Source organism: Rhinolophus sinicus, linkage group LG04 (assembly GCF_036562045.2).
Source record: "Rhinolophus sinicus isolate RSC01 linkage group LG04, ASM3656204v1, whole genome shotgun sequence".
NCBI classification, from domain to species: domain Eukaryota; kingdom Metazoa; phylum Chordata; class Mammalia; order Chiroptera; family Rhinolophidae; genus Rhinolophus; species Rhinolophus sinicus.
This window is the reverse complement of record NC_133754.1, coordinates 55,020,953-55,046,541: the sequence shown is the minus strand read 5'-3', so window position 1 is coordinate 55,046,541 and position 25,589 is coordinate 55,020,953. Positions and strand designations below refer to the sequence as shown.

The window sequence follows — 25,589 nt, the reverse complement described above, 5'->3', positions numbered from 1 at the left end:
AGCAAGTTACCACAATGCACATGCGGGTGAAGAGCTGCAGGCCCCCATTCACTGTCACTGTGTCCAAACCTGAGAAGCTGTATGTGCCAGACACTGTGCTGGACAAGTGTGAACTGATTTGATCCCACACCCATCCTGTAAGACGTGCTCAGGTTAGCCCCATTGTGTGGAATGGGACAGGAAAGTGAGCGAATTCAGAAGCTCTACAAGCTTGAACAAGTCACCACTGTTCTCCTTTAAATGTCTCCTCCATGCTTGTGAAAAAAGAGCGATTGCTCTAAGAAACCTTCCTGCCCAGAAAAGCCGCTTTATTTGGCATTTGGAAGAAAAACATTTCAGTGGTAAGGACCCTGAGTTCTGCTTGCTTCTCTTTCGAATGAGGAAACAGAGGCTCAGAGAGGTGACAAGCCAGTTGGGGTGGGACCTCCTGCTCCTGCTTGTCTGTCACTCTGTCCTCAGCCTACGGCCTCTCGTTTCTGCAGAGACCAAGCACCTGAACTGCACCCCCCTACCCCCAGCAGCCCACGGCCCTCACCTCTGCACGGTGGTCTGATTGTCCAGCTGGTCCTGGTTCAGGCTCTGCTCTGGGCTCTTGACTAGAGGTTCTCGGATGCTCTCCAGGATGCTCTGCCCCTCGTCCAGGGCCAGCCTCATGTCCTCCTGCGGGAAGATCACAGCACCTCTCACCCCAGGTCCACCCACACCCCGGGATGCTGTCCAGGTCGGCGAGAGCGGTGGGCTTCATGGGGCATCCCCCCTGCGAGGGGAGTGGGATTGTGACGATAAGGTGGGCATAGCATCAGCCAGAGCGAAATCTTCCTAGGCCCTCTGTGCTGACCTTTTGCATCTGTGTTCCACTTAGGACTGGGGAAGGAAGACAGGTGTTGGGGAGACTCCTTTCCCTGTGACCAGGGCAGAGCTAGGGTTACGGGTCACTCAGGGGCAGCAGGATAAGGTAAGACAGTAACAGGACACCAGACCGCTATATGCCTGCTTCTGCAGCTGTCCTCATTGCCAGCAGCAAAAGGGAGGGAGGGGTTCTCTTCTTGGCGTGGGTGGGGGGCAGTGCCTGAGGACCACCAGCGGGTCACAGCCACTGCTTATTCAAAGCCTGCGACATGCAGATTGGGCCGGGGGTACGACAGACCCTGGGAGCACTGACAGACCCAGGGAGCACCGCTCCCTCAGAACACATTTATCCAGGAAGTGATAGTACCTCCAGGAGTACAGTGACTACTGTATGAATTTCAACCTCTCCGAGTCAGTCCCCCATGTCTCTGCCTGCTGTCTACGGGATCCCAGGGGTCGAAATCCTTTTTTGGTTTACTAATAACAACAGAAACACCTAGATGGAGGGCCTTGCAATCCAGACAGCTCGGGAGCTTGTTCAGCGAGAAGCCGCCTGTGACGCCTTGCTTTAGTCAGCTTCCACAAGTTACTCAAGCCAACCGCGAGGTGTCTGTGTTTATACTGGTAGTATTCCTTACCCTGCTTCCAAAAAAGGAACATGTTTCAGTTCTCATCACAGAGGTTCCCCAGCTCATTAGCATCAAAAGGCATCTTTGAGGCCTCTTAGATTCTGTTTTACTTAATGCTGACATCGGCTTTCTCCCCCACTGTCTTGCAGGCGGGACGGCAGACACCCCCCAGAAGATGCACGTACCTTCGCTTTGTCCTTCTTCTCCATGTGTGCGCAGAGCACCGAGCTTGTCGATTGGACATCATTGGGCAGTTCCGTTTCGGCCAGCTCGGTCCCAAAGGACTGCAGCATCTGAGCCGTTTGTTTGACCATGAGGGCGAAACTTTCGATCGCCTTGGGAAGAGGGAAAACACCATCACCAAACTGCATGCACCACACCCTCCTGCTGCCTGAAAAGCACCACCAAGGACCAGTCGGGGCATCTTCAGAGGGGACAGGGCCACAGCAAGCCCGATCTACATAAAATAAATACCTTCCCACTGGTTTCTTAGCCTCACGACTTCTTCAGAAACATACCAGACACTCTTTACATACGCTTTCATCACCTAGAGTCATTCTATGCTTGAGGTCTCTCTCCTTGTTAAGAGAGGTGTGAGTGCTGCAAACTACAATATGGGGTTTCTCTTTCTTTCTTTTCTGTCTCTGAGCCTGGAGAAAGCCACTCCCAAATTTATTACTCATGTTATTTCTTTGGATGACTAAGGTCCACTGAGACCATCTTCTCATTCTTGGGGAGAAAACTTGGGTTAACATGAACATGTCTTTGGAAAAGGCAGCATCGAAACGCAAAAACAATCCTGGTAAATTAGGGATTATTAAGAAGCACAACCCCCACCAGAGAGTGCAGGGAAGACTCACCGTGCGGTGACACAACCACCTGGTGTGGCAATAATCCAGGGTCCCACCCAGGTCCTCGGTCAACTGGGATTTGTCGATGTAACCGTGTAATTCTGGTACTGAGCTCAGCATTATGACCTAGAGGAGAAAGAAAAAACGACCCCATAAAAAGAACGCCCAGCAGCTGGAGGGAGGAATTGTTCTCCTGCTGGTTGCTAAGGGTGGCGGTGTGGACAGAATTCACTGGCTTTGGATTGGGTTTAAATCCCAGCTCTACCACGTACTAGCTGGTTGACTTTAGGCAAGTTGCTTATTCTCCCTGTGCCTCAGCTTCCTCGTTTGTGAAATGGGTATGTGATGACTGATCTTGCCAGATGACAGCCACCAAAAATACATAAAACCCTTGACAGAACTGAGCACGCAATGGACCTCGGGCATCTGATAGGCATTTAGATGTAACTCTGTCCAGGGGAGCTCAGCACGGTTATCAAACAGTGCTCTGACTCGAAAGCAGATCATTCTGTACCTGTTCCTGTTGAAACCATGTGAGGTCATTGCAGGCATAGAATCAGCTCAGCACCCTTAGGTGCACAGCTGCTTTTAGGGGTGAGCATGTGGTTGTGGTGACTGAGCAAGCTCTTCCACACAGGACAAGTCTTTATTTTTTAAATATTTTTCCTGCCCTTTCTGAGGTCATTCTGTCCATGAGTTTTGGATAAAAATATAGCCTTTGCTTTGTAAGCTGTCACACAGATACTACAAAATAGGTCTTCAGAGGTTTAGCCCAAATGTTATTCGAAACCACCTCATGTATTATTAAATACTGTATTAGTTTAAGGCAAGGTTCTCCCCTAGGTGATTCTGCCCCCCCAGGGGACACTTGACAATGTCTGGAGACAGTTTTGTTTGTCATGATGTTAAAGGTGGTGGTGCTGGCATTTGTTGGGTGGAGGGCAGGGGGTGCTGCTAGATCCCACCATGCACAGGACAGCCCCACCACAGAGAATAATCGTGTCCAAATTGTTACCAGTGCCGACATTAAGATCCCCTGATTAAAGCATAATCATTTAAAAAATAGGATAAATGTCAATTTAGAGTAGAAAGGGTTCTCAACAGAGATGACTCTGCCTCCATTCTCTCTTTGCTCTTCTAACAAAACTATTCATGTACTGCCAAACAGCCCTGCTTCATGACCAGCCTGACCAAAGACTGGTTGATTAGGCAATCTAAGGATTTAAGTCACCTTCCTTTATGATTTTTGTATCTCCATTAATGTCTTGTCCATGTTTCACATATATATTTAACCATGACAGAAAAGGTGCAAGGACTCACCGTTTTTCTTAATATTTTCTATCTAGCGCTGAGTTCAACACACAGCACCAAAACATTGAGCAGGAATACATTTTTAACAACAGCATTCAGATTGTGCTTTCTATAATTCTAAAGAATGATCTAAAATGGGTCAGTGAGTTGAAGATGCTGGCAATGATTTTTGTGAAACCGGTTTTTGACAACTCACTAATTTGGCCCAATAGTTATTTTGCTGGGCCGATGCCAGGGAGCTCCCCTTTGCTGAACCTGCCCTGTGTCTGTCTGGCTAAAGTAAGGAGATGAGGTAGGGATCTCCATGCAGAGCCGAGAGCCACCCAACGCTGCCAGCAGCTCGGAGTTCTCTCCACAGGTCTGGGAGATACTTGGACCCACTTCTCTGGCCCCTCTATTGTCCCCAGGGACTGGCAGAGCCCAGCTGTTCCTCATAGGAGGTGGGTGACGGTGCTCAGCAGGTTGGGCTCTCTTGTTCTTCAGCTTGACTTTGCTGTAAGAATGTTCTAGACTTGTGGCTCTGATGAAATGCCTGTACTTTTATGGGGTGATCCATCCAAGGTCATGCTTTGCATAGTCAACTGGAGGTGGAGTGTGGCCTGTGGGAATGAAGGCTCATACGGCTCCTGGTAGCGTAAGAGGGAGTACAATTTCCTACTGAGTTGCTTGGGGCTTTATTTATGCCCACAGCTCTGAGGTTAGCACCTTGACAATTTCGATTATCATAGATGGGCGAAGAATGCAAATAATTCAGTTCTGCCTACAGAGCTAAAGCAGGGTATACTTACCGGTACCTTCATCTTAAAGTCATCTCTATTGAATTTGAAAGCCAGGTCAGAGAGAGTCCTTTGGAAAAATCCTGTTGGGCGCAGAACAAGGACGAGCTGCAGGTTTGCTGGGAAGGATGCCTGTAAGAAAACAGAAGGACAGGGGCACTGACGGTGGACCACTGCAACTGCTGAGCGTGGGGTCCCTGCACACCTGCAGCTGATTGCACAGTCTATGTGGAGAAGACCCAGCTTACTGGTCCAGGCATTTTCAACATGGCAATGTCATACTAAGATAAAAATGGTTACAGAGACTAGACTCTGTGAGAGGCATCACCATTTCTTAAAGGAAAAGGAAAAAAGTCACAGTGCTTGGGACAACTATACTATGCTGCTTATAAACTTAAAAGTCAAAAGCTTATTATACTTGCTATAGACTGAAGTGTGACCCCTAAAGTTCATATATTGAAGTACAAACCCCCAGGGTCTCATATGTGACCTTGTTCAGAGACAGGGTCTTTACAGAGACAATGAAGCTAAAATAAGGTCATTAGTGTGGATGCCTCACCCAATATGACTGCTGCCCTTATAAAAAAGGGAAATTTGGACACAAAAAACGCACAGGGAGCGCACCATGTAAAGATGAAGGGAGAAATGGGTGATGTGTCTACAAGCCAAGGAATGCCAAATATTACCAGCAAATCACCAGAAGCGAGAGCATGGACCAGATTCTCCCTCACAGCTCAAAGGGAACCAGCCCTGCTGATGCCTTCGTCTGGTCTCCAGACTGGGAGGCAATATATTTCTGTCGTTCAAACCGTCCAGGCTAGCAACTTTGTTATAACAGCCCCAGGGAACTAAGACGCGTGTCAAATAGAAACAAACCTATCTAGACATATATATGTATTACCTAAAAGAAAGATAAAAATAAGCTTATACCCTAGAGCACACACACACACAAACAGATAAAATTACATAAATATGTTTGGTTACCAGCTCTGCTTATAAGGAATGTGACCTTGGGCAAGTTATTTAACCTCCCTGTGCCTCGGTTTCCCCATCTGTGAAATAGGGAAAACAAAATGTCTTCCTCACTGCATACTCTTGAGGGTTAAATGCCCTGACGCATGTGCAGTGTTTAGTATAGTGCTCGCACAAAGTGCTAAAAAATGTGGTGATGACAGATATATAGTAAGAGGCTATTCTAGATGCCAGATTATTTCCAGATGTTGAAATCTAGGAAGACCCCATTACTAAAACAAGACATTTTGAAGCAAGTGAATTTGATTTCCAGAGAACTAGGCTAACTGCACCTAAAATATAGTATGTAGAAAAGAATGGCACAGCTCTAAGGCCAGAAAGGGATATGCCAGTAAGAATGGAAGACGAAAGCCAACTCACCACAGTATCTTGGCTAACAGGTTATTCCTGGGTCACACTCTAATATCCATGCTGGTCTCAGCAAGATTGGCAGAAGTGAGCCCTCAAGAGCATGGAACTGGGGAGCCCCCCCATCAGGTACCAGTGGGTGGCCCATCTGTACACCAGAACTCACCACATCTGTGGCTGTTCCTGGGCTACGTCATAAGGTTTAAAACTGCCACCCACTTACTGGTGATGCCCACACTGTCTGTGGCCTGGCCGCTCCCTGAGCTTCCACCCGAAGGTCCTGGATGCCTGCCAAGTACCTCCGCCATCCTCTAGGAACATTGAGGGTGGCGCTAAGACTTCAGTGAGTAGGGCACATACCCTTCCAGCCTGCAGCCCCCTAGACATGCCCTCCCTCCATGTTTGTGTCCCCCCAACATGTCTGTATGCCACTGTCACTGCCCGGGAGCACAGGGACCACGTGTCCTTGGTCGCCAGCACCTTAGCAAGTGCTTGCTAAGTGTCTACAGCTGTGTGGACAGGGAGGTAAGCTGAGCGCGATCATGGGGTGCCATCTTCCCAGCCATGGTCTCCACATTCACCCACGATCACCCGCTGGCCCGGAGCTGGGCCTGGGTGGGGTTATTCTGAGGCAGGCAGGGTGTCACTCGGCCCTGCTCCCTGTGTCCCACCATCACACTCTCTACTTGGACACAAACCTCTCTACATCCTGTGGGGAGCACACAGTGCAGCAGGGACATGTGATTGCTCGACACCAGCCCAGGAGGAAACTGAAAAATGTACCCCAGTGAGCAGTGGTCTCTCCATTGGTCCTGCTCCCACTGACTCAGGCCAACACTCATAAAGTTCAACTCCTTTGAGTGGGAAGGAAACAACTCAGAGAACCACACGGAGGGTTGGAAGTCCTAGGGTAGATTCTGGGTCACTTATCAACAAGCAGACTATGCAAACCTGTCACCACCATTTGTGAAAGTGGCCACCACTATTTAAGGAAAACCTCTTTATGAAAGTCTCTTTCTGGAGGTGACAGTGAGTCATACTTTTCTAAATTTCAATATTGTTTTTATCGCCCTGATTTACACCTCATGGCGGATGTGCTCTGTAAGGATGACAGTTGGAACTTACGTGACAAACTATGCCCTTGTCCTTCTTCAGCGATTTCACTTAGATTAATTCAACCCAGGTGGCAAGAAAACTCACTGGCAGTGGAATTCACCCACCCCATCCCGACAGGAAAGGCACCAGCCTTGCAAAGCCTGGGGCTGGAGACTGATGCTGGAGGTGACAAACAGTTAATTCTCCTCCTTTTCTTTGCTTTAGTTTCCATTTCTTTAAGTTATTGCATCTTTATATTAAAGAGCGTAATTGTAAGATCCTAGCCAAGTCAGAAGGCCTTAATGATATACACAAACATGTATTTTGAATATAAACAACAGTAAATTAAAATTTCTCTCGGTTGGAGCCAACCATATGTATTAAAAGCTGGAGACAATTCCAAAATAAAAACTTTATTTTAAAAATAGAGGTAATTAGATGGAGGATTTGGGCTGAAGGCTATCAAACAACATCTTTTTGTGACTTACTCATTAATCGAGTAATCATAAAATGATTATAATAGGTTTATATGTAATATGAAAGCAATATCATTTTCTGGGGCTGACACTGATTGACTTAGGGACCATGTGGTAACCACATGAATATAATTTGGAGATAGAAAAAGAGGAGTTAACTGGCTTCTGAATTAATATTTTTGGAGGCTTGTACAATGAAGCGACAACACAACTAAAACCAATAAAATATAACAGAAACTGTGGGGCTGGGGAGCTTTGGGGGATGATGTTTGAAACCCTCCCCAAGTTCAAGTAATTTCCGTAAGTCTGCTCACAACCACATTTATCCAGGCTGACATTATATGCTTAATGTCAAACGCAGCAGCTGAAGCCTGACCAATGACTTCTGTCTCATAGTAGACAGAAAAAAAAAATACACCCCACAAGCTTGTGTAATAAATATAAATTGGAAAGTTTGTGTTTTGGTGTTAAGAGATAAAAACAAAACAAAACACAAAACACAAAAAACCTCGGAGTCTGAATCGGAGAAGCTGAGCAGAGGCCTCCCTCTCCCAGGGCTGCTCCTGAGGAGGTTTGGACGAGAGCACTAAGGATGGAGCATCTCAGAAGACCCCGTCGGTGAATAACGGTAAGCTTATCATAACATCATTAAGAAAAAGACATTTTAATGAAAAAGAAGTGGGAAGGACATAATCTTTGGAAGAAGGACAACGATTAAACTGAATACGCTCAACATTACAAAACTCGCACTGCCTGCTCTTCTTTCTAGAATGCTCTGTGTGGACCAGCACTGCCCAACTGGTGTGCCTGGACCCCTGGTGCGGGGAAGGAGTTCAGCCTTGGAGACAGACCCCCAGCCATCCTACTCCATCAGTAGATGACCATAGCCCTTTGAAGCCCAGTGTCTCTACCTGCTGTGCAGGGACGATAAGCACAGGGAAAGCGGGAGTGAAACTGCACGTGTAAAAGCCTTCTCCAACAGAGCCTAGGATTCAGGAGGAGCTCATTATTACTGGACCCCGTTCCCTTCCACCAAAGTGGGTTCAGGGTGGTGCTATGCATTTCTGCTAAACTATGTAAGTATTTGTTCAAAGCAGACCCGTTCTGAGAAAGCTTAGCTGTGAAATAGCTGGAGCTGGGCCTCCCGGCTCTGCACTATCCATTCTGGCTCCCAGGCCCTGCGGTGAGGGCAGTGCCGTGACCCCTCCACTCCCTTGGTAAGCTGCGCTCCACCCCCTGACCCCTTGGAAGGATTCACAACCACTGGTCTCCCACCTTCACTGTGTCCCGAGGGGCATGCTGATCGCCCCCTCTGCCAGGACAACTCTTCCTTCCCTTCTGACTTTTGTTGGTGTCACCTCTGCTGAGAAGCCTTCCTGGTGCTCACACTGTCCCTGTCTTCACCTCCATTGGGTGCTGGCCAGCCTGTGCTTAGACCTCTGGTAACTGGCACACAGTAGGAATTCACTGGCATTATTTAAGACAATATGATTTTGTCATATGTAGTATATTTACTGGATGACCTGAAAATCCTGAGTCCTTCAGATACTTCATTCTGTTCCCTTTCTGCACACACAGACAGCTTTGACTCTGGGAAAAACCAGAGTTCTGCCCCATGCAAAACGACTTTAACCTCAATTTTCTTCAGCAGCATGTGCTAGGATATAGATTTAGCTTGAATTAGGCTAGCTCTAAACATGAATATGTATACTCTATTACAAACCCCTCCAGTGCTAACACACACACATACACACATACACACATACTCTCACATTCATACTTATACACATACATAGCAGATGTGGATTAAAATTTGAAATGGAATCCTAGAAGAGTACAGTTAAATAGTCACACAAGTTACCTATATCCCAGGAGAGTCCAAACTTTGAACTGACTCTTGGACAAAGAGTGAGGTTTGAATTCTCAGCTTTGGGCCTTGTTTCTCCCTGTGTCCACCAGCTGAGAGCATGGTCTGTGACAGGTCAGCACACACATCTCCCAATGCCCTGTCAGAGCTGATGCACACTCTTCTTGACAAAAGCACGTAAGTCTGATTTTAGGGATATTGGACTTTGGCTCCCGCAATGTCCTATTTTTCTATTCCAAGCCAAGCTGAAGGCATCCAAACAAGAAAAAAGAACAGCCCAAATGAAGGGAAGCTCAGCTCATGAGACAGCCCAGATGGTGGCTAAAAACAGCCCCGAGTAACATGGCGTTATGTAAGCGCTGAGCCTCACTGGGGTGTCCAGACACATTGGAGACAAATAGAGCCTCTGCCACGGGCTTGCCTTTGTCACACCTGCAGCAAAGTGGCCCGGGCGCCCCAGGGAGTCACGTATGCAGCACCATCCATGCATGTGCGAGTCCTCCTGAGGGCATTGGCCCGGCTGACGCGAGGCGCTGGTTTTCCCAAAGCCTCCCTTGGACGAGAGCACTGGCCAGATGAAGGCGCCTGTCTGGGTTCATAGCCCAGGTGATGGCATCAGTGCACCAGCTCTGCCCTCCCTACTCCCCGGCACGGGGACAACTGTGCCCGCTCTGTTTCCCGCCTCTTGGCCCCACTGCAGAGCCATGGTGGAGATCGGACCCGATCCCGGGCTGAGATGGACACGTGCACAAGGAGAGCAATAGGGCCTGGCCCACAGCGTCCTGACCACCCCTAGGACCTTGGCACTATCTCAGGCACCTCCTAGATGCTTGTCTGGCATCTCTGCGAATAACTCTTAGCACAATGTTCTGTCAACTGTCTGCACACACTTGGCTGTACACTTCTTGCTGACACCCCATTTATATGCCCAATGCTTTGCACAGTTCCAGCCACAGGCAGCGTCTCAATAAATATGTTGAATACATGAATAGAATTTTTGGCATTAATATGATCAGTAAATTCCTATAACAAAAAGCATTGGAGTTTAAAGAGAATTTTCGACAACTCTGCTGGGAAAATGCTAACTTCTGGGATTTCCAAACCAGTGTTGGATGACAGTGAGACTTACAGGAAAAAGTGAGACTTACAGGAAAAACAAAACAAAACAAAACAGAACAAAACCCTATATTTTTATTATGTAAGACAAAACAAAAATTCATTGACATAGATAATAGTTTAGGGGTTACCAGAGGGTAAGGGGGAAGGGGGGCTCTAGAAGAGGGTAAACGGGGTCTAATATATGGTGATGGAAAGAGAACTTACTCTGGGTGGTGAACTTCTTGTGAGATATAGATAATGTATTACAGAATTGTACACCTGAAATTTATGTAACTTTACTAACAATTGTCACCCCAATAAACCTTAATTAAAAAAAAAAGAATCAATGCAAACATAAAAACTCAAACACCAACTTTTCAGTTATGATTTTCGCAAAACAAAGTTTTCAAGGTGAGCCAGATCACTTCAGAAATGCATCTGATCATGAACTTGATGGTGAATAAAATTCTGATTATATTTGTCAACTCGAGAGCTTGACACAGACAGCTAGGACAGGATGGCCCTGGACCACACTGCTGAATTGCAGGGGGATCTGAAGGATTACTTCTGCTTTAAAAAATAATGTGTCTGTTTCTAAAGACGCAATCCTGCATGTGGGGACCCTCTTGTTTCTAACCAGGAGCCACAGATTGACTCGAGAGACATTTATGGCGAACGTGTCTCACACAGGGCCTGGGCTGAGTGCCCGGCCGCACGAAGATGGATGGGGCTTGGCCTTGGCTTTAAGGAACCCATGGTGTGCAAACAAAGAACGACTGTGCACCTCCATGAAGCAGAGGCAAAGCAGGAGACTCTGACGGGAGTGCTGCTTTCCTGGGAGGCTGGGAGAGGGGCTTTAGAAGAATGAAGAGAAGTCACTGGGGTGAGGGCATTCCAGGGAGAGGCATGTGTGCAAAGGCGCCGCCAAGAAGCACTTTCCAGCAAAGATGAGAGGCCTGGCCCCAAGCACATCCATGACAAAGAGGTCCATGTGGTACCAGTATGTCTCAGCGGTGATTTAAATCAGTGGTAGGTAAATGTGACAGGACTGGATGGATAACTTAGATTTTAAAACATTATTCTCATAACATTATTACTTTTTAAAACAACCACATACTTAACTAGGAACTTCTTGGTATCCAACCCAGGACATTTGTTGTAAATCCATTGTGCATCTGACTCAAGGTTTCTTACAATTTAATTCTTAATGTAGCCTGCCATGTGACATCATGTGCAAATTTATCTCAAAATTTAAAATATTGAAACTGTTACATCAGCTATGAACTGTTGATGGCATATCAACAGTGCTTTGCAAGTTTCTGGGGAGTTTAAAATAAAGGAAAGCTGATTATAGAACAGATGTATTTCTTTTGAAACACTCTGAAGTGCTTTGATTTGTGTCACATAAACGATGTCATGAGAAGTGTGTGCCAGGTGGGAACAGGGAATAGGAGACATACTGGGGCAGTGCAGGCACAAGCTTTATCAGAAAGACAAACGTGGGACTCAGCACCCCAGGAATAGGTTTGCACCCAAAATGATCTAAGTTGTAAGAGCCAGAGCAGATACTGAGCCTTTAATTATTGTTAAGATGCATGAATGAGGCAGCCCACAGGGAAGGAATCAATTCTTCCACTCCACCTCACGGCACGGCAGCCTCTCAGAGGCCAGGAAACAAAGATGGTTGAACGCAATACCCAGAACAAGAGGCTAGGAGAATTTCCCTGTCAGCGGTTAGGTTTTAAAGAAATGCTTGGGAACAGCAGAGCCACCACAGCCGAGGACCCCGGTCACAGTCACTCTGGGTAACTAATTCTGCTTGCCGACAATCACATTTTTTCATGCCTTTGGCTCCCGGATGCAAGCGTGGGTGAAACTCAGCATGGTGAGAAGTGCTCCTCGGTGGAGCTCGTGAGTGGGGGTGGAAAACAAGATTCAAGGGCTTTCTGCTTACTTAACTCTTCCCCTTACATTATTACTGCAGGCTAAAACCAGCCATAGCGACACCACAGACCAGCTGCTCTTCTGCCCTGGAGGGCAACACTCAGTCTGCAAACCAACCCTACAAATGTAAAGATAAATTCCTTGGCAGTGGGGATTAGTAAATGCCGGAATGGGTGACCAAGGAAGGGCAAGGCATCTGATTTAGTCGTAAAACTAAAGCATAAATAGCCCATTTAGAAAGGAGAAGATCACTTAGAAAAAGCTATTCAATATAATTTCAAACTTCTAGCCTGAAGATTCTCTATAACATACTCTGCTGGTTCGGGACCTTGTGCTGCATTTGAGAACAAACACAGTGAAATCCTGAGCATCTCACACACTTGAGATGGTCAGAAATAAACCAGCTGCTGGAATTGTTTTCAAATTATAACAGGCCCCCTAAGAGTTAACTCATTTGAGCACACACACACACATGCACGCACGTGAGCACACACATGCCCTACCTCCTGGAGGAATCCAAAAAGGTGGGGCTCCCAACACCTCTTGGCCCAGCCTCAGGCCACCCCGGGCTGGTGCCCTGAGCTGGCTGCACACCACGGCTCTTTGCTGCCCAGGGCTACACGGGCCAGCCAGAGCCCAAATTGCCACCCAGGCAGACAGGTCACGAGAAGAGAAACGCTGCTGTCACCCAGCCCAAGAGAAGAGTAGGTGGGAGCACCACAGAGCCCAGGCACCGACACTTACTGCTATTCGCAGGACCGATGCCTTCACTGAGGTCCATTTGTCCTGCCTTCGGTCTATGACCAGTATGAATCCGATGCCAGCATCTTGTAAGCTGAAACGAGGAGGAGAGACATCTGCATTTAGTGTGTGCAGCAGGAAGACAGGCTTTCATGTAATCTCTAAGAAAACCTTATAATAAAACGATTCCTCCTATAATCCTTATTCCACTTCTGCACTGCAAGGTAAAACGCTTGCCAAGTAGGCGTCTGAGCAGACTGCAGCATTTCCATAAGCCTCATCCGGGCAATTTCCAGAACTTGCTCTTATCTAAAGATGGACAGATATTTTCTGTGTGTTGCTTATTTCCTTCCCAGCCTAACACCAACCATCTCACAAGGAAAAGATCAAGCAGAACCCTTCTTTCCTGGAGCTCAATTCTCGTTCTATATCAAGAGCCGAGTCATTTTCCTTTCTGGGTTGACCAGCTGGCTGAATCCTCCAAAAGAAGTTTTATGACCCACATATCACGTTACTCCTAGCATCTGAGGTCCTCGTGTTTGTCCACGTTAGAAAATCACTCTTGATGGCATCGCTACAACTTTGGGAGAAAATCCCCAAGACATCTGAAGGCTCAAAAACATCTGTTGGAAATGGGAGGGGAGATATGGCTTCTTGCAACAGCAACATCTATGATAAAGATAACACTGAGTCGCTGTGTAATGATAACCTCCGTCCCGACTTAGCCTAATGCAGGAGCCTGAGTCGCAGTGCAGAAGCAAGGAGGTCCGCTTCCGTTGGCTAATCTCACATCCAAGCCAATTATGTAATGCCAGCAGCTGCCACTGCCAGCCAATCCACGCAGAAGCGAGAGAGGGGCAGCCTGAGGCACTGACTGGCATCGCTAATTTCCAAGTCTCTGAACCTATCTAAAGGAGCCACTTCTGGGTTTAAAGGAAAACCAAAATTATGTGGAACAAATATAAATTATGCACTCTGTGAAAGTGCAATGCCTGCTATAAACGTTATGTAATAAAGCCAGAGCTGTCATAGCTAACATCTTTTCCTGACTCTCAGATTTAATGATGGTGATGGCGACATACAAAATGCACACCTGTGTGGGTGTCTGCACACACCTGTGAGAGTATGTGCTGTTGATTCTCTGTTCTTGTCCACACTTGATGATGAAGAACCCTACCAGTTTATAGTAATCTGGTACAATGACAGCAAAGGACTTAGAGTAAATACACAAATCAACTTCAGCTTTCATTGAAAATAGCCGTTCTGCTGTTGATACTAGAGCCCACGGGTGCACGCACAGCGAGAAGTTAATGATTCTGTTTCATAGCTCTACGTGGTGCCTCAGACAGAACTGTCTTCTGAGCTGGCTTAGTTCTTATGGAGGTAAGGATTTTTTTGTACATCATTTGAGTTTCAGTGCCAGGAACCTAGAGTCACAGCTGTCTTGCTCCCCACTACACCCCAGCAGCAAGTGCTCAACACAGAGGGCCAGCCAACTTGCCTGATTCCGGCTGGGCAGGTCAGATAGGAAGGTGAGATGGAACAGAAACCCTAGTCCCTGGGCCCAGACTCTTCTTCTGGGAGGAGGGGTTTCTTTGTTCTTCAGTATTGCTACTGGCCATCCAACACACTAAAAGCTTGACAGCTATTCTTCCTTTTACCTCATCACAACCATATGAGGTAGCTGAGAGATGAGGCACAGAGGGGTTAAATCTTTTGCCCAAAAATCACACAGCTGGTGAGCGCAGATCGGGTGAACCCTATGGTCTGGCTCTGAGTTAGGACTCTCAGCTGTCTGCACGCTGCCTCCCAGGGCAAGTCTACTCTGCAGAACAAAGTAGCTTCCTCCTGCCCCTCCCATCTATGGACTGCATTCTAACGCTGGGCCAGGCAGGGGCTTCCTCAGGAGTCCCTGCACCACTTCTGGGTATCGGGGGACATGCTGAGGGAACCTGGCCCGAGAAGCAGACAGCAAAGATGCCCACACACCAGAACCCAGGAGAACTCTCCTCTGTGCCCCCCTCCTCTTGTCTCCTACAGCATTTTGGGAATGCTGACTCAGAAGCACATAGACTTAACAAACAGAAGGCATCTTATGTCAGGATGTAGAGACCCTTCAAGCTTCCCATGTGCTCTCACTGCAGCCTCAGAACAAGGCCGTGTGATTTGCCCCATTTCCCAGCAGCCCATAGGGTCCCATCGCTCCATCAGCCATCACACTAAGGGGGTTCTGGATCTGCCCACATGAGTGAAGGACCCAGAGCTCAAGAAGCCCTGCTTCTGCTACACCCCCTCCCCACTCCCACATCTGTGACCTCATATGCCCAGGGGACAGGGCGGCTCATGCTTGGATCTCAGCAGAAGCTGCCCACCCTAAGGTTCCTTGTGTGCCAGGCCTTGGGCGGATTGTGCTGAAGGTGGTGGCAGTAGAGTAAACAGGGAACAAACAGGGAGTTCAGAAGCTGGCAGCCACATCAAGCGTCCTAGTACCCTGGGCACACATGGCCTGCAAAACACAGATGTTGGCCTCTAATCTCGAAACACTTGGATTGGAGTGCTGCCCTGGCCAGCTGCCCAGCAGCTGAGTGAGGCCGATGAGCTCACTTTTGGCGTAAATCATCAAGAGGCACAGAACTTGAATAAAGTCTCTTTCTGGGATTCACCCTTTCACTGGAACCCTCTCTATCACCTCAGGGCTTGCTGGCCGTGGGCACCCATGGGCCTGCTAACTCCACCTGGGGGGCCCTCAGAGTCTGGTCCGCTGTGGGTCCAATCTCCCCATCACTAGGTGGGAGAAGTGAGCAGCATGAGAACAGTCCAGAAACAAGGGCTGGGCGTCCCTGCCAGTGAGTGAGGTCTTTTGTCACCCGGCATCACATTTGTGTAGCTCTAGGCTGAGCTGCATCTTGTTCCCTGGAACTGGTAGGAGAGTGTGGGACTCAGTCCCTCCTCCCCCACTCCGGTTTAGACCCAATTTATCTCAGAGCAGGGACAGGCGGAGACACAAAGAGAAACCAGGATGACAGAGGAGGAAAGGCATTCACGGAGAGAATAGCCCTAGCGGGGAGAGACGAGGGACGGAGGGGGTGTGAGGAAATGGGCCCACAACGTGCCTGCTTCTCCAACTGCAATGTGCATCCAAGACTCATGAAGGATTTGTGAAAACGCTGATTCAGGCTTGGGAGGCCAAGGTGGGGCCCACCTTATTGCACTTCTAACAAACTCCCAATGCTGCTGAGGCTGCTGGTCCAAGGATCCCACACCCTGAGTGGCTAGTCCCACAGACAAGCCCTGAGGACTTCCTGTGCTGGGGAGACATGCTATGTTTGAGTGCTCCGAGCTTCTGCCCAGAAGAAGAGCCGGGAAGGAGGCTGGGGCACCTGCGATGGCTGCGAGACACCTGGCACCATCAGGAAGCGAGGATGGGAAGAAGGGGGGTGGTGGGCAGCAACAAGCCCACTCAGGGTCAAGGCGGGGGAGACATTCAGGTGGAGTGGAGCAGGGCCCCAAGGATGCAGCAAGGAGGGCAATGTGGGGCTTTGGAGGTGGGGCATCAGTGTCATGCCGGAGAGCGGAGAGAAGTGCTGACATTAGTGATGGGCCAGGGCTGTTTTTGGAGGAGAGGCCCATGGGAAGAAGTCTTGAGGGACTGGAAGGTCACTCCCTCTCCAGGCTGAGATAACTGGGGAGTGGGAGGTCATACCTTGCCCACACAGCCAGGAGGCGCCAGTTCAGGACTGGGCTTCACAAACCCTCTTGCTGGGCCTAGCCTCAGCCCCCACGCCTGTTCTCTTCCCCTTCTCAAGGAAGCAGGGCTTTCAGGAGACAAAGAAAGGAATCCTAGTTATAGGAATAAACAAAAGCACCAGTGAAGTACAGAAACAGGTGAACGCGTGAGGAGGAACTCGTGGAGCAGAATTTAAAAATGTGTTCTGACCAATGGCGCCCTCTTGTGGTTGGAAGTGAGTCCCACATGTGACGCAGGCAGGCACTGGGAGCCTTATGTGGGAATATGGAGGGTAGGCCAACTTTCACCAGCTGCAATGTGGTTACAGTGACTTCCGGGGAGGCTGCCACCCTCTCTGAGCCCTGGACATGGCTATATGTCCCAGTCATCTGTTGGGATGTATGTGTGGGAGTCGCGCCTGGCCCAGGGTATCCCGAATAGTCTGAAGGGTTGGGAGCCCGAGGATCTAACTCTCAATACACTAATCTAGTGCTCAAGTGTGCCTTTCTGGTTTCCTAATAACCAGGATGACAAGACAGTCTTAAGACAGCCCTGCCCTGGGGCAAATCCTTTAATGCTGGGGTGTTTATCTTCTCATGAGCATGTGGCTAATTCCTGCTCAACCTGCACTTTTAAGCCTGGGAGGGACCGTCACACAAGAGGGCCTGACAGGCCGAAGGTATCGCAAGGGATTCACTGGTATCTGTGGCCACGCTCTGCATGCTTCTGAGTCTTGGGCCCTCTGTGAGAGCCCCCACCCCAGGTTCCCCTGCCACCCCACTGCTGCCCCAGGCTGGAGGGTTGGGTGGCAAGCGGCTGACCCAGGTGTCTGAGGTTAGCTGATGCTGAGGCTCAGCGGGCTTTGAAGTTACTGCACTCCTCCTGAGCAGACAAGAAGAGGCTGCTCCGGAAAAGCGGCCATATTTAACCCCCAGTTACCAAGAAACCACGGGCTCAACTCTGCTTTTCTTTTAGAATTAGAAATTAGTGGTCTCACTGCTTGAAAGATCTTAGCTATGATTACCCAAACCTCACCGGAGAGACCCGGAATGGGCCTTGCCCTGGGTTCTGTAGCTGGTTTGGAGTATACCGGGAAGGAACCCTGTAACGCCAAACCACGTCTGTCCTTCCTGTGTGGCAGGGAGAGCTTTTGGTTCCCTCAGATCTCTGGTAGCCAAGAGACCTGATGTGTTGCTGCAGAAACTCTGATCTTCCCAGGAGTCATCATCGCTCCAGCGGTCTGCTCTGAGAGCCGAGTCCGCTGACCCTGACCACACACCCCACAAGGGCTGCATCCTGTCTGTCTCCGGCCACGCCTAGCCCAGACCTACACACAGCATGCCCAAATGAATGAATGAACATGGGACTGACCAAAGCTTCAGCCCTCCTCTTCAGCGTGTCCACACCTACAAGGCCTCTGGTTTTGTCTCTGCCCGACCCTGAAAGGGAGCGTGCCACCACGGTACTGCTCTGCTTCCCAGATTTCTCCAGCCCCTTGAGTGTGGTGTCCCTTTGTTCCCGTGCTGAGAACCCCAGAGTCTGTGTCTCCCTGTTGATGTCAGCCAGTCCCTTGCCTGGGTTTATTCCCTTGATTCCCCATCCTCAAGGAGCATCCAAAGCCCTCCTTCCAGCCCCACTGGCTTTCCAATCTTCCTTCCATGAGCAGTGAAATGACCTCCTTCGTTGGAGTTACAACTATCCTTTAAAGAAGTTCAACTTGTTACTATTGCCACTGAGAGTTTGAGCCAGTCTATAAAAATGAAGTCAGTCGCACAACTTGCAGCCAAAACCAGCCCAGGCAGCCAGCTTGCCATCTAGAAGTCACACTTATGGGAAGTTGACCACTATCTGCCACAACAATCCAGAAACAAAACAACTACCCCGTAGCAACTGGCCCCTGAGAATCTGGACGTTTCAATAACTGCAGCTTCGCCAACCTTTGTCCCTGTTTGCAACTCAAGACCAATCAGAGAAAGCCAAAAGTGCTCCCTAACCATGCTGTACCCATATGTCTTTTGCGGGTGCGGTAGCTGCTCACTAGGGCGGGACCGGCCGTCGGGGGGTGGACATGGACCTGAGCTAAGCTAGGTCCGTTGTCCTGGAATGATATTTTCTGGAATGTAAACATCAACAGGTCATAGCAAGCCAGGCAGACGTGAACCCACGGCTCCAGGTGGGTCTCACTCCACTCTATGCCCAGAGCTCATGGCTCGAAGCTGGAGGACAATGAGGAAGCCTCTTCCCAGTGTGAAAGGACCATGGTGATACTGGGTGCCCTGGTGAGTGTTCTTGGAGCCACCTCTAACAAGACCTCTCAACCTGGTGCCGGGACCAGGACCGGAGGAAACAAGGCCAGTGATGGGGGCGAGCATCAGGCCAGGGTGTGCTCTTGCAGGAGGCAGTCACAAGCTGGCATCCATCCCAGACTGTTCCTGGCAGGTGGTGGGACCGGCATCAGGTGGAGCTTGTCCATCCATGACAAGGTCCCAGGGTCCCATGGGAGGGAAGGTCCAGCTTCCCTTAAGGGCTGGGTAGGATGTCAGGGCCCTGGCCAAGCAGGTGGGTCCTGAGAGCTGGGCCAGCTCAGAGGGGCCAGGAGATGAACAGGGCCAGGCAGGCAGGTGGCTGGGTGGGGGTGGAGGCAGGAGGGGTAGCATGCAGGGGATGCTGCAGCTGGAGAATGCGGTACACACAGACGAACTCTCAGAACACACAGGTTTTGGCTGTAGGCTGGGCCCACTCTCCCCTTCCCGGGCCTCCACCTGACTGTATTTCCTTGCTTTTCTCTCTCTTTTTCATCCCATATTTTGACACTGGTCTATAAAAGTTAGCAAATGTTAAAAAGACTTTCTTTTATTTCCTTATTTTCCTTTTGTTAGGAAAATGCTGTGGCCACGTTTCTCTCTGCCCCTGTGATTTATCTGCCTGGGTTTAAATCCTGTGACCCTGAATATGTTTCCTGAGCATCTGATTCTGAACGTTTCTTTACTGGCTCTTTCTTCTCTCTTCTTACGATTCAAACACTTAACCTATTATAATATCATTGGTGCAATACGTTTATCTGAACACTGATCAGCTTTCCATCCCAGAAGGCAAAAGAGTAAGAGAAACATCAAATGCTTAGGGAAAAAAAAAAGAACTCTCCCACACACGGTCATGTATAATATCTGTTCTCAAAGTTACATGCAATCCCCATTGGGGCTGGCAGGTCAGATGCGTACAAGATGAGCTGCAGATGAGGGGGTATCAGCCAAGGAGCCCTTTGTCACAAAACAGTAGCATCACCTCTCTTCTTCACAACCCAAACAGAACAGTCCACTTTTTAAAAAACAAAACAAAACAAATACAAAGTGATTTCTCTAAAGAGCCTGAAAACATGCGTTTTTATGTTCTTTATATTTGAGTTGTTCTTTCCCATATCAATAAATATAAATTTGGGGGACAAAAACGAACGAAGAAAACCAAAACTATGATATCCAGGGGAATCATTATGAACGTACTTGGAATTTGTTTGAACCCATGAATGCAGAGTAGGAGTGATAATATTCATAGCCAATGAAAAGATCAACACGCATACCTGGCCCTGGGCTACTCAAGCCTACACAGGGCAGGAGGAAAACGGAGCATCTTACCTATTTTTCAAAGACTTTTCTAATCGAGCTCAAAAACATAGCTTTCTCCACCAACAGATGAATGGATAAACAAAATGTGGCGCGTCCACACAATGGAATACTATTTGACTTACCAAGGAAGGACATTCTGACACATGCTACAGCATGGATGGACCTTGAGGACATTATGCTCGGTGAAACAAGCCAGTCACAAAAAGACATACACGGTATGAATCCATTTCTGTGAGGTCCCTAGAATCATCAAATTCGTAGAGACAGAAAGTAGGATGGCAGGTGCCAGGGGCTGGGGGAGAATAGGGGGGTGAGTGTTTAATAGGGACAGAGGCTCGGTTTGGGAAGATGAGAAGGTTCTGGGGATCTGTGCACAACAATGTAATATACTTAACACCACTGAACCACATACACCTAGAAATGGTTAAGATGGTAAGTTGTATATTATCAATATTGTACCACAGCTTAAAAAAATGCTATAAAAAACGAACCACCACATACATTCTTTAAATACGTTAAAAGAAATGAAAAGGTGCACACCACTGGCCAGTTCTTTGTAATCATGGAGTGGACTGCCCCCCCGGGGGGCAAAAAGGCACAACCTTGGGAAGTCAGATCTAGGCTGAGGACCTTCTGGAATCTGCTCATTACCTGCCTTGGGTCCGTGCTCAGCCCCAGCTGTCCACCTTTAGGGCTCCTGCTCCGAGTACAGGTCCTGGACGTGGCAGCCCTTCCTCCTCCGTCCTGACTCTCCGCTGCTCACCTGCAGCCCGGGGCTTATCTGGCTCCTTCCTCCACCAGGACCCGCCTCAGGTGTCGCCTCTCCAGCTGGAGCTGAAACTCTAGCTGCACAGGCTTCCAGGCGAGCTGTGTTTCCCTCTCTGCATCATCCCAGCCCCCGTGGCGTAGATGAGCTAGCAGGGGCATCCGGGGTGGCAAGGCAAGGGCTTCCCAAACCCCAAGCAAACACTTCCACAAGTTTCCCTCACTACATACTTAGAAATGGTTAAGATGGTAAGTTGTATGTTACGAATATTTTTCCCTCACAGCAAAATGTCATTGTTTCCAAGTAAGACAAGGGCCGTGGTTTCTCCTCCTGGGCAGGGGATCAGGTTAATAATCTCTTGGCCTTCCCTCCATAAATAAAGGGCATGGCTGCTGTCAATGGACTATCGCCCTATCACAGCCCACGTGCTCCAACAGATGGAAAGGTTCCACATCTGAGCTGCCCAATATGGCAGCCACTGGCCACATGTGAATTGAAATATGGCTGGCCCGACCCAGGGAACGAACTTTTATATTTATTTGGTTTTACTTGTTAAGTTTAAATAGCTATGTGTGGCCGGTGGCTCTCGTACTAGACCGCAGTGACAGAGAAAGACCATTACACCAAAGGAAGAAGACTCGAGGAGATGGGCAGCTGCTGGCTCCCCCAGGAGAACATGAGCTGTAGAGACAGGACGTGTGTGCAGGAGGTCACCGCAGTGAGCAGGGTCACTGAGCTCCCAGAGCTTTAGACTATGTGGGGCCATGGGCTGAGCAAAGCCACTGGACAGCAAATGGCAAGACTGGCCCTTTACTTTCTAATTATCTGGGCGGGAGGGGGAAGGATCACCCAGCCAGAGTGTCTGAGGACTATTACAAATGGGATCACTTTCAAGCCATCTGATCTCATAAACAGAATGCAAAACCCAGCTAGGCTGGGAACATGGCTGTTCATCACAGCAGGACCCTGAAGGGAGCCTGTGAGGGAAGGACCAACAGGCACAGACTCGGTGTGGTCGGTCCATCTACACCAGAGGGTGTGATGCAGCCACTGAAAGAATGAGGCAAAAGGTGCTGCCTCGAGCGATGTCCATGAGATCCTGTGAGCTAAGAAGAGGAGGGTTGTCATGTGACGTGTGTGCTGCCCCGTTTTGGAGGAAGCATGTGGACAGGATAGAACAAAGTCATGATTTTTCCCAAACTGACAGAGTTAAGAGTTAATGCTCTGAGGGAAGGAGGCAGGAGGTAAGGTGGAAGCTCTTTTCCGTGTGTATATTATGAAATGTGTGCATTCACTCACACATTTTTCAATCTTTATATTGACAATTCAATTGGAGATCATACTGGCAGTGAGAAGTAAGATGCTTCCAAGGGCTGAGGCCTGGCTGGCCTGAAGCTTACATAGCATGACGGGCAAGCACCTCTTGGAACAAGCAGCTCAGGCAGCTGGCAATGGGAGAGTGAGTCAGCTTGGTTCTATGGTTAGTCTTAGAATTAATACATTAGAAGTGCTCAGAACTCATATGGTTCTCTGCTTTTTCTGTCTGACTTGTTTCACTCAGCATTACTCTCTCAAGATCCATCCATGTTGTCACAAATGTTCCTATATCATCTTTTCTTACTGCCGAATAGTATTCCATTGTGTATATATACCACAACTTCTTTATCCATTCATCTATCGAAGGACATTTTGGTTGTGATTTCACTGATATGTGGTATATAAACCAAAAACAACAAAAGAACAAGACAAACAAATGAGAAACAGAAATTTATAGACACAGATAATAGTTTAGTGGTTGCCAGAGGGTAAGGGGGGTGGGGGGTGGGAGATGAGGGTAAGGGAGATCGAATATATGGTGATGGAAGGAGAACTGACTCTGGGTGATGAACACACAATGGGATTTATAGATGATGTAATACAGAATTGTACACCTGAAATCTATGTAATTTTACTAACAATTGTCACCCCAATAAATTTAATAAAATTAAATTAAAAAAAAAAAAAAAAAAAAAGAAGTGCTCAGAACTCTTGACTGGGAGTCAGACTACATTACATTCCTGTTCCACTCCATGTGCATCTGCCTTTCTCTTTCACACGGGCCATGCAACCTGGGTATGTGTGTGTGCCTGCATGTGTGTGTGTGTTTATGCACGCGTGCCAGTGTGTGTGAGTGTACGTGTGGCCTGTGTGCATGCATGTTTATGTATGTGTGTTGTATACACACACCTGTGTGTGGAGGTACCCATGTGTGCATGCCTCTTATCAGGGTAAATGTGGCCTATCATTGAAAACCAACTGGGAGATCAGATACTGTCTCCCAAGCAGCTGGGTGATTTGAACCCTGTCCATGGAAAGTCAACGTCATTGTCAGCTTCAATTAACACAAGGAGCTCCTGAGTTGTATTTTAATTGGGTTGAGGCGAGACTGCAGCAGTAGAGGAAGGTGATCCTCTTGATATTATCTCCCAAACCTTGGGTAGAGTAGGTGGGTGAAGCCCCCAGAACCCACCACAGGGGAAGGTTCCTGCAGGATTGCCGAGTGGAAATGCAAGGCCAGCGCTGCTATCACTGTTTTGCAAAGAAAAGCCAGAAATCTACTATCTCAGTGTTGGCAGCCCTCTGCATGTGTGAGCGCACATGCGCGTGTGTCTGTGCGTGTCTGTGTGCACCATGTGTGCATGTGGGTGTGTATACAGGGAGGACTCCATTCACAGGGAGGGACAGGATCAGACTGAGTTTGAAACGTTCCTTTTGCCACCGTGTAGGGTAAGAGGAGATAGGGAGGTGTGTGGGGGGGTGGCGGTTGGAGGTTGGAGGTGGAGGAGAGATCCAGGTTCCCGGAGTGGAGGGACGGAGAGGTCCTGCAGCCTCAGCATTCCTGCCCACTGCACGGGCTCCGTCATCCCCACCACCATTCACTGAGTACTGGACTCACACGAGGTGCACAAAGAAATCAAATGGTTTGTGTAAATCAAATGGCTAAGTGCAAAAGAAATCACATAGTTATTGCTCTTGCTTTTTTGTTGTTGGATAATGTCCATGAGCATCAACGTGCTGTTATTTCTCTCACCTTAAAAGAAAATCCCATCTGCCTCCCTCTCACCAGCTAACTGACCTATTTCTCTGCTCCTCTTGGAAGCAAAATCCTGGAAGGAGGTGTCTCATCTACTGTCTCAGATCGCTCTCCTCCCATTTTTACAGAATTTACTCCAATAAGCATTTTACTCCCCACCCTTCACTGTTAGCGTTCCCAAAGGCCTGTATGTCGTGAGAATCCCATTGAATTCCTCATTCTCATCTTATTTCACCCATCAGTAGCGCGACCATATAATGTACTAGGACACTTAAGAGGGAAGGGGGCCACAAGTAGTTGTAGGCATAGCATGGCCAGTGACCTCTCGACCTTTTGACCTATGGCATGCCCCCACAGAGCCCTACAGGATCTGGGTGGTACCCTCCTGGGACCCCAGTTGGGGCCAATTCCCCCTCCTCACCCTGTTGCATTTCCTCTTCCCACTGACTTCCTCCAGCTAGAACACCTGGGCCTCCCACTGCCCACCCCTAGGTCCTCACCCCCCAAATGCCCACAGCTCCCAAATCCACACAGTGGCTGGGGGCTCACCCCAGAGTTCCAGACCCCCCTCACATTACCCAGAGATACCAGCCCTCAACCCAAGACGTCTCCTTGGACATGCAAGTGACATACCAAACCTAATACGACCCTCCTACCTGCACCTTCCTTTCTTGGGTGACTGTCCTCAGAAAACCATCAGTCAGGCCATCTCTAATTCCTCCCTCCCCTCCTCTTCCCTCCTCGGGGCCTTTGTGAGGACTTGTCCGTGAGGAGGCCCCCTCGACTCCTGTAAGTCAGCTTCTCATGGGGGCGTCCCTCTTACTGCCCCTCCTGGCATCCCTCCTTTCTCTCTCATGCCTCCTTTTTCACAGTCCAACCCCTGTGTACCTCTTATTTAATTTACTGAGAATGTAAGCAGCAGGGTTTTGTGTATTTTGTTCACTGTTGGGTTCATATTGCCCAGCACACAATAGACAGAGACGGGCAGAACTGGCCAGAGCACCTTCCCCTGCCTTTCTCTCCGTTGTATAACTGTCCGCAGGGAGTTCACAGGGCCGCTGTCCGGGGCCAGGCATGTGCTTCACTGTCACTTGTTCTCTCAAGTCCGTGGGGTTGCCCCCACCCAGGCCTGGCAGATGATGGCAAACAAGCCCCATTAGGAATTGCAAGGGTGTAGGCGTCTGAGCGGTAAAACCCAGCCCTCTAACCATGGCGAGCGCTCAAAGGGACATCCCCATCGTGTGGCCACATTGGCGGGACGCCAGCTGATACTCCAGCTGATACATCTTACAGTCCTTCCATGTTCCTTTTACGGAGTCGTTTTTCAAAAAACAATAATTTGCCTCATAGTCACATATGTCTGATACATCTGGATGAAGACTG

At 48.7% G+C, this 25,589-nt stretch overlaps 1 protein-coding gene across 22 annotated transcripts in view; it reads right to left on the bottom strand.

Moving 5' to 3' along the window:
• Positions 1-25,589, bottom strand: part of MCF2L (MCF.2 cell line derived transforming sequence like) — a 169,995-nt gene that overhangs the window by 27,505 nt on the left and 116,901 nt on the right. For 20 of the 22 annotated variants that reach the window (XM_074329533.1, XM_074329534.1, XM_019746586.2 and 17 more), the window contains 5 exons: positions 13,021-13,111; positions 4,429-4,548; positions 2,339-2,455; positions 1,664-1,813; positions 536-660 (listed from right to left, as the gene is read on the bottom strand). In XM_074329533.1, coding sequence (XP_074185634.1) covers positions 536-660; positions 1,664-1,813; positions 2,339-2,455; positions 4,429-4,548; positions 13,021-13,111 — 603 coding nt within the window. Of the gene's footprint in view, positions 1-535; positions 661-1,663; positions 1,814-2,338; positions 2,456-4,428; positions 4,549-13,020; positions 13,112-13,516; positions 13,745-25,589 lie in introns of those variants that run through there. The other 2 variants (XM_074329546.1, XM_074329547.1) reach the window with 1 other exon arrangement.